We start from the raw sequence: 9698 nt of genomic DNA on the forward strand, positions 1-9698 counted from the left end.
TATTAATATTTTATAGCATAATTTGAATTGTTTATGTCTTGAAAAAATCGTGTTGCATTTACAAACAATAAATATCTAATTTATTTTTTCAATTAATAATTTTAGTAAACAATATCACATAACCTACCAAACAATAAATCATTTTTAAATATATGTCCGAAATTAGGCTAATGTCAGTGTCAGAAACTACAGTGCAGGAAATTTTTAATATCAGAAACTAGGTCTTTGAACATGACTTTTTTAAACATTAATTTAAATTATTAATTAGCTTCAAATAATTATTTCGTGCTTACGACCTTATCTTAAAATTTTAAACTTGTTTATTATTATACAAAATACTATTTATTTAAATTGAATTTTTATATTAATTACCATAGAATAACTTAAGCTGTCTTTCTTAAAGTGTCAGAAACTGGACTTTTTACTTTTTAAAACATTAATTTTTAAGAATTTCAATTTAAAAACTTTTGAAAACGTCATAATTAAGACATCAATTTGCGAACTTTTCAAATAATTTAAAATTTACCGCCAAAAAAAAATTCCTAAACTCCGTCACTAAATTATCGACATTTAAATTCACTATTAAAAATTTCCTATTATTTTTACAAATTTCACAGAATTTATTTTCCACAAAAGTCATTTATTTTTTTTCAAATTATTTTTCAAATTTTAAAATTTATTTTCCACTAAATGACAATTTAAATTCAACAGTCAGTAATTTATCGACAAAAAAAATAAAAACTTGATAAATTTACATAAATTTAATGAACAAATAAATCATAATAATATAAAAAAACACAAATTAAATAAATTTCAAGGATTCTTTGATTATGTAAAATAAATTTTGAATCATCAATTAATGATGAGTAATAAAAAAAATATATCATATATATAAATACGTTAAAAATTTTGAAAATAACAGGCCATCTATATGACATGATGCAACTGACGTGGAAGTTGTATTGTTGATAATATTATGAAACAAAATAAAACAATAATAACATCAGTGTAAAAAAATCTACATAATATTTAGATTCTATAATAACAATATCCTATAATTATTGTAATGTATCAACAACTCATATATCGATATATTTTAAGTTAGATAAGTAAATATGATAAATCACAATCGGCTGTTCAATGTGATAAGTTTAAGTGGTTTTTTTTGGTTATGAATATTATGAAATTTATAATAATATTATTTTCAAAAGTTTTTATTTAGTTTTCAAATGCATTAATTCAAAAAATATTTTTTCAATTAATTAATTAATAATTAATAAGTATTTTATTTTTATTTGATATTCAAATTTATTTTTAAAATTTCAAAATTTAATTATTTAAATATAAATATGTGGCAATGGAGTTGTTTTAAACGTAAAATATCATTGATATTATTAATTATAATCACTCCGAATGTCATTGGAGATAATGATAACGTCAGTCATGATATTGAAACAATTCGTGCCTGCGGTTCGTCAACTGATGATCTTCCATCCTCTAGGTAATTTATTTTTTTATGATAAATGTTAATAATCTGTTTTTCCAGGTATTATGGACAGTTAATTGATTGATTAATGAAATCATTATTTTTTAAAATGACGTCTCTGATTAAACAACTGGATTCGATCGAATTAAACAGAATTTAATTTTTAATTCTATATAATATTTTATTTTTTATTTTTATTTATTTACTTCCCAAAAATTACATATATAGTTGTACATATAAATACATATAATTCCTATAGAGACAAATGATTGTCTGTACATAGGGTAGGGAAAAAGAGAGGCTAAATACCTAGTGATATACAAAAAATATTTATTACTAATTGAGTCACTCTCTCATGAGCCTTAAAGGATAAATTACAATTTAATTTTTTATTTAATTGGATAAGAACTAATAATTATTATCTCTAATAAAATTTATGATCAGTTCACATGATCCTGAAGTCAGCAGACATTTAAAAATTTTTGAATTTTCGTTTTTCAATAAATCAACTGCAAAAAAATAATATAAAAATATGCACATGTAGAAAATTTAAAAAACTACAGGTGCAATTTTTTCAAATATTTTTTAAAAAATTTTTTATCGTCTAAAAAAAAAATCCAAAAATTATTAGACGTCTGCTAACTTCAGTATCATTCAGTTCACAATAATGTTTTTGGCAACTTAAGTTGACTAATTGTACGTTGCACTGTATTATTAATATGTATGAGAAACTGTAAATAATTTATGTATAATTGTTATATACTATGTACTAGTTCTAAGCACAGGAGTAATTGTACCTCTTTAGAATTTGTTTTTTTTTATACCAGTCATAAATAAATTTACATTTGGTTTTTAGGATTTTAATCCTTATTTGATTTTGTATTCGGTAACTGAGATTGTATTATTTCAAAAAATTAGTTGATTCTGTGTACAATTCAGATAAATTCTTTTAATTCGGTACCTAACTTAGAAAATAATTCTGTCTAATTCGGCAGGAAAGCCAGAATTTATCCAAATTGAAACGAATTTAAATAATTCTATTCGGTTTAATTCGAAAATCATTTTCAAATTTTTGGTTCTGACTCCGAATTAAACTGAATTAAAACCAATTCAAAAATTTTAAATCAGTTTTATTCTGTTTAGTTCGAAAATAATCCTTGAATTCTTTTAAATTCTGTCTTACCGAATTTAATAGAACTGAAATTTTCAATTGTTGAATTCTGTTTTGCAGAATTCGACAGAATTGAGCAGAATTAAAGTTTTTAATTCGGTCGAATTAAGTTGTTCAATCAGGGATATCCTCACTTTATTGTGATGATTTTTTCAAATTTGAAACTTTGTTTGAAAAAATAATATTTTGATTAATTAGACAATTAATTGTCCATAATACCCCTGATACACTTGGATACTTACATATTCCAGATTAGTAATATTTAATGATACGGAAGTTAACCGACGTCTAATAACTTGGAATTTTTTCAAAATGATAAAATATAAAAAAAAAAATATTTAAAAAAATTGCACTTGTATTTTTTTTTATTTCCTACATCTGCATATTTTTAGTTGTATTTTTTTTATTGATTCGTTAAGAAAAAAAAATTTTCAATCGTCTATGAACTTCAAGCTCATGTTAATTTATTTGTCTGATAAAAATTTTTTATTTCAGGCTCGTTTTCATAAGTACATTAGATGGAAAATTAACGGCATTGGATATTCTAAATAATGGAGAAAAAAAATGGGCGTTAGATTTTGATGATATTCCATTGATATCATCCAGTATTCATAAAAGAGAAGTAAGTCAATTTAAATATATTTATTAAGTCGCAAATTATTTTTACTGATAATTAGATGACGCTGACTCTCCGTAGTACTCTGAGGGAAGTCTTATATGGGCATAGATAAGCAGTAACGCGACAACAGACGAACAATTGATTTTTGTACTAAATGATTCCTTAGTAACTTATAATAATTTGTAATAAATTAATTTTAATCCGTTTGAACGAAAATATCGTTGATAAGCATTTTTAGAACGTCAACGCAGTTCATCCGTAGATGAAACAAAGTGTCCACGTAGATGAGAATCGACTGTCTCGGCGTTCCCATAAGGAACCTAAGATGCAACACCTTATTAATTCTTACATATACCCAAGTAATACATGCTTGAGCAAGATTCTGCTGCCAGTGCCTTGAGCAAAACCCCTAGTCACTAGTGTCTTTTTCTACGTATGGGTCTTGCGCAAGATCATGTAGCAAGAGATCGTCATCAAGACTTGTACATGACTTGCTCAAGGCCTTGTACCCAAGAATATTGAATATATCTTAGATACGGTGCAGTTTAAAAGTTTCTGGCGCATTTCTTGCACCAGTAACTTAAAGCAGGTACTTACGCAAGATCTGCTCAAGACTCAAAGTCAATTTTGAGCCTTGAGCAAATCTTGAGCAAGCCTTGCGCAACTATTTTCAACTATAGTCTTCCTCCAGAATTGAGTTATAATCTGGGACGAATTTCTTGTGTAAGGCTTGCACTAGACTTGCTATTGAAATCTAGCCACAAGTATCTGCAGCAAGACACATAGGTACGAAAAGACACTAACGTCTATCTAACTTGAGACCAGGCTTGCTCAATCCCTAAACAAGATTGTTGTATGGGTAATCAATGCAGTGTGAAGAGAAAATTAGTTTGTCTGAGGACCTAAGTATTTTACTTAAGGCCATTCTCAGACAGTGCCCCCCACTTGTCCAAAATTTTTTATGACTTTCAACTGTCATAAGCGTATCAACTTTTTATCAATTAATTAAAAAAAACTTAAAGCATTAATTGAAAAAAGGACAACGTGGTCGTAATTTCGCCGATATATAGATTTAAAAAAAAAATATTTACACTTGATATCAATTAGGAGTTAAACAAAATTCGTTAAATAAATTTCAGTAAAATCGTCATGTCAATTTTATAATTCGAATTTTTAAATTTTGGCGGCTAAAATTTATTAAACAAATTTCGTTTAACTCCCAATTGATATCAAATGTAAGTAATTTTTTTAAAATTCTACATCTCAACGAAATTACGACTACGTTGTCCTTTTTTCAATTAAGGTTTTCATTTTTTTTTAATTAATTAATAAAATTTTAATACGGTTATGACAGTTGAAAGTCATTGCGAATTTTTAAAAAGTGGGGGGCACTGTCTGAGAATGCCCTTAATCCGATCTATCGGTCTATCTTTTACCCTCCAATCATTAAATCAACCTAACAATTAATTTTAAAATAATTAACCCTTCATTTTTGGGCGCAGCAACCGACTGCCTAAAATAATAATCCTACTTTCTTATTTACGTTCACTTGATTATTGTAAGAATAATAACCATAAATAATAACGATGAATTAAATGCATTAATTGATTTATAAATTTCTAGTTGAATGATGACGGCCACTGGGTAAAATTGATTCCATCATTGAACGGCAGGCTGTATAAATTTGACGGTGATACCGTTGAACAAATTCCTGTGACAACAGATCATTTACTTCAATCATCATTTCGTTATTCTGACAATTTAGTATTTTCTGGTGGCAAAGAAATTCAGACTTACGGAGTCACATCCAATAATGGAAAAATTTTATACCACTGTACCATTAATGGCTGCAATAATAATACTGATGGTGATAGATTATATGACGATGTATTGATCGTACAACGATTGCAACAGACCATTCGTGCCGTTGAACCAGCTACTGGTACTGAAAAATGGAACTACAGTGTGGGCACTCATGAGTTGAATTTAGTTGCTACCGAAAGACCGTGTTTTAAAAATCCTAATCATCATAATAATCATTATTACGACGATAACATCGATATAAAAGTTATTATTCCTCAAGGATTGATATGGGCTATTGATAAAAATAATCCTACTGAAATACTATGGCGGTACCAATTTGATACTCCGATTGTGACAGTTTGGCAACAAACACACAATTATGGGGCAAATGGTCATTACTATGATGCTATTAAAGAATTGAATTTATTTGACAACAAGCAGTGGTCGTGGGGTCAAGATTATCCAACGGATCCGTCGATATATGTCGGCATGCATGAACGACAGGTTTATGTTCAAGAAAGTAAGTCTAGAAAATTTTTCGAGATTTCCGATTTGACTAATAGTGATAATAATAAAAACACTAAAATTATTGACAATCATAATAATATAAATAATAATATTTATCCATGGAAACCATACCCAGCCCACGAAAGTTCAATACTACGTATAGAAAATAGTGGTAACAATAATGAAATTAGTAACACCAATAATGTTGAAGATTCAACAGCAGCTGGTTTATCGATTCTATACAATTCCGGTTATGTAGATGGCAACGGATACTATTTGTACACCCAAAATCATCAAGAACAATCGGCTAATTGTAATAAAACTACTGATAACAGCTTATTAAATGGTAGTGAAAATAGTGAGCCGGTTTTAAAAGACGCGGCATCTGGAACTACTGGAACAGCGGCTGTTGATAAAGATTCATTGTTTGAAAGAATCATTGCATCGCTTGGGTGGATAGAAATTACAGCCCTCATATTCGCTTTAATTGGAATATATCTAACGAAACACATAACATCAAATTCTGATGTTGGATGGAGTTATTCGCTGCCAATTATTGTCGAAAAATATATTGATCCCGTTGCGCCATCAAAAGACCTGGCACCGGCTAATAACGAAAACAATAATGTAGAATTTAATTCACTATATTCAGCAGGATTCGAAACGATAAACTGTTTGGGTAAAGGAGGTTATGGTGTTGTATTCGAAGCTAAGAATAAAATTGATGATTGTCACTATGCTATTAAACGTATATCATTACCAGACACACAAAATTCCCGTGATCGTGTGATGCGTGAAGTTAAAGCATTAGCTAAGTTGGATCATCAGAATATTGTTCGATACTTTCACGCGTGGTTTGAATGTCCACCCATTGGTTGGCAAGAAAAACATGATACTGTTTTTATTAACCAACAATTATCACAGTCATTGTTCACGACAGAAGATTCTTGTATAGATTCACGTACCGTTGATACGGCAACACGTGATAGTAATTCAGTTTGCATTGATGTAGCGATTAGTGGGTTAGATTTAATTGACAGAAAGATTACTGACGACCATAATGTTTCACGAGGCGAAAACGATGATTCCTTTATTGTTTTCGATACAGACAAGTCGATTTCAACTGAAGAATCCGATGAAGTCAGTGATGAAATCGATGACATGGAAAACGATTGCGTCAGTTTGAAGATGGAAAAATCATCATCTGAATCTGTTGTTTTCCAACTCGGAAGTAATTCGGGTGATAAAAATGTTGATGAAGAGGAGGAAGAAACTGATGAGACTGAAGACGAAAATCAAAAAAAGATGGCAGTGAAAAATAAAACGAAAAAACGCGACCGCCATAAAAAATCATCGATGTTTTTTTATATTCAAATGCAATTGTGCCAGAGATTGAGTCTACAAGATTGGCTGAAGAGCCCGAGTAATTTCAGTAGAAATCGCAATGAAATTATCAGTATATTTCAACAAATTGTTGATGCTGTTGAGTATGTCCATCTCCAAGGGATGATACATCGTGATTTGAAACCGTCAAATATTTTGTTTTCTTACGATAATAAAATAAAAATTGGTGATTTTGGCCTTGTCACGGCCATGACTGAGGATGACGGCATTAGTTGTAAGGATATATTAGATAATGGTGATGACGATGATGATGATAGCAGTAGAGAAAGCAATAGAAAAATTAAAAAACACACCGCTAATGTTGGTACGCATTTGTACATGTCACCCGAACAAATTAACGGAGTTATGTATGACTATAAAGTTGATATTTATTCCCTTGGGATTATACTGTTTGAATTGCTCGTTCCGTTTACCACCGGAATGGAGAGAATGGTGACACTCGGAAATTTGAAGAAAAATATATTTCCAGATGATTTTGCTGATAAACATCCAAAAGAGGTAACTTACTTTTTTTTTCTATGATTATTTGTTTTGTGGAATTTAGTAGTTGTAGAAAAAACCTAATATTGTTTCAATTGATGCACTGAAAAAAATTAGCTATCGTAATTATAATTTTGAAATGGACAATCCAAAGTGCACACCTCAATCGCTCATTTATTTTTAATCATTATTTTTATTTTATAATATTAATTTATTTTTTTTTTATTATGAATTTTTATTCAACTTATAAATTATCAATTTGATTTTTTATTTCTTAATTTCAGTTTAATATTTTTTTATTAACATTTTTTTTAAATATCCCGCCTTTTGTCTTAGATGTCGCTCTTTTATTTCAAACCTATTCTGTTACGCCAGTGCTGCTGCCAGTAGTTGATGGGGAGAAAAAATGAAAAAAATAATAACAACAGTAAAAATAAAAATGGCAGCTAAATTTTTCGTGAATAATCAGTTTTACGTTTTTAATTAATTGCAATTAAACTAAAAGGATTTAGATAGTGATTTTCCATAGGGTTCTTGTGATAAAAAATACAAAGATAATAAAAAAAAGTTAGGCCGATTAATTGTGTCTATCGAGAGTTATCGTGTTTACGAAGTTTCATACGTAACAATTGACAGCACTGGTTTCTTGAGTTAAAATAATTTATTTTAAACTAATTAAATAACGAATTGACTTAATATTAGGTTCAAATTGTTCCTTAATAAATTCTCTATATGCTAGTATACAATTTTACCTATTTTCGTGTAGTTAAAAGAGTAGAAATATTTTTGTGTGAGTAAAATAGTCGAAAAACAAACCGTTCACAAAGCACCCTCAGCGCTTCGCACTTGAGGTGTGCAAGATTGATCAGATCCTTAAATTATTATATGAACGTTATTATCAGGGGATGTAGGACCAAATGATGATGTGATTAACGAATTATTATTTGCAACGTTTCGCAATTTATTGTTGCTTTATCGGGCTCTACAAAGACATCGTATAAATTAATTTATTTTCAAAACATTTACGGCATAAAAATGTTTTTTCTCCCTTGAAATAGTCCTGTTCCCTATACTTAGAATTTAATATTTAAAGTAATAATCAACACGTATTTCATATATTTTTGTAGTACAATTTATTGACCATGATGCTCGACAAGGATCCAAGAAAACGACCAACAGCAATAGGTATTAAAGCTCGACCGCCTCTGTCTACTGACCAAAGTATAACTGATACAAAATATCATTTCACGTTACCACACATAAGTAGAAATTCTTCAAGTGTAAGTAGTAGCAATAGTGCCCAATCAGTTGATTTGAACAATTCCACTTGATTATAAACAAATTTTTCAACCATTTATTTATTTCTTTTTTCGAATTCGCATTTGATACTGGGTAAATGTGGGTATTTCTGCAGCTAAAAATCTGAGGCTGTTGTAAAATATATACAACAATTATTTAATTAAAAATATCATAAATGAATTCGTTAATTAATACATACATTAATAAATGTATTGTTTTTATTTAAGGCAGTTGTCGGATGATGGGCATAGTGTCAGAAAGTTCTAAAATTTTGTATACTTATTAAGGGTATTAAGATAAAATTACCATTAAAATTTAAAGTCGATTGACCGTCTCTAATTTGAAATATTTATAATCAAAGTTCGTATCATTAACATTGCGAGCAATGAGGAGTATGCGTTTCAAGTCGCGTTCGTGATTCTAATAAAAAAACTAACAGTCAGAAACTTTTGAAAAATTAACAGAAAATTAATGAATTTGTCCTGAATTTATTTAAAAAAAAAAATAAAGTATTCAACATCTCATTGTTGAGATATAGCAACGCAAAGTTCAACAATATATGAAAAAATATACATGTCGGTGAATTGGAAAAAAACAATCTGACAACGCTGTACGCGAGTGTGCATAGTATTATTTGAGCGGTAAATTTAAACATATACTCAGTACACTATACAGCAACTGGCAGAGCATATGCGACGTTGTCAAATTTTAATTTAAGAAAATGTTCAATAGTATTTGTGTATACGTATATATGAGTAGTGTATAAGTAAACTTCTCACGGGTACAGTATCAAACAAAAGCAATGTCTCGTTTTAACTACCACCTAACCTACTCTTACCGCGTATATGGCTCATAACTTTTTGACAATATTGTAGCAGGACAACTACCTTAAATTTACTAACTATTGAATTTTGAGCCAAATTATTTTC

The 9698-nt window shown here is 29.1% G+C and overlaps 1 protein-coding gene across 1 annotated transcript; it reads left to right on the top strand.

Annotated features, from left to right (window-relative positions):
* Positions 1-942: 942 nt before the first annotated feature.
* Positions 943-9281, top strand: LOC130668675 (eukaryotic translation initiation factor 2-alpha kinase-like). The gene is made up of 4 exons (XM_057471073.1): positions 943-1501; positions 3153-3279; positions 4900-7488; positions 8598-9281. Exons 1-4 carry the CDS (start codon positions 1350-1352, stop codon positions 8799-8801), a joined length of 3072 nt encoding a protein of 1023 aa, XP_057327056.1. The 5' UTR covers positions 943-1349; the 3' UTR covers positions 8802-9281.
* The last annotated feature ends 417 nt before the right edge of the window (positions 9282-9698 follow it).

This window comes from Microplitis mediator, chromosome 1, assembly GCF_029852145.1.
Source record: "Microplitis mediator isolate UGA2020A chromosome 1, iyMicMedi2.1, whole genome shotgun sequence".
NCBI lineage: Eukaryota > Metazoa > Arthropoda > Insecta > Hymenoptera > Braconidae > Microplitis > Microplitis mediator.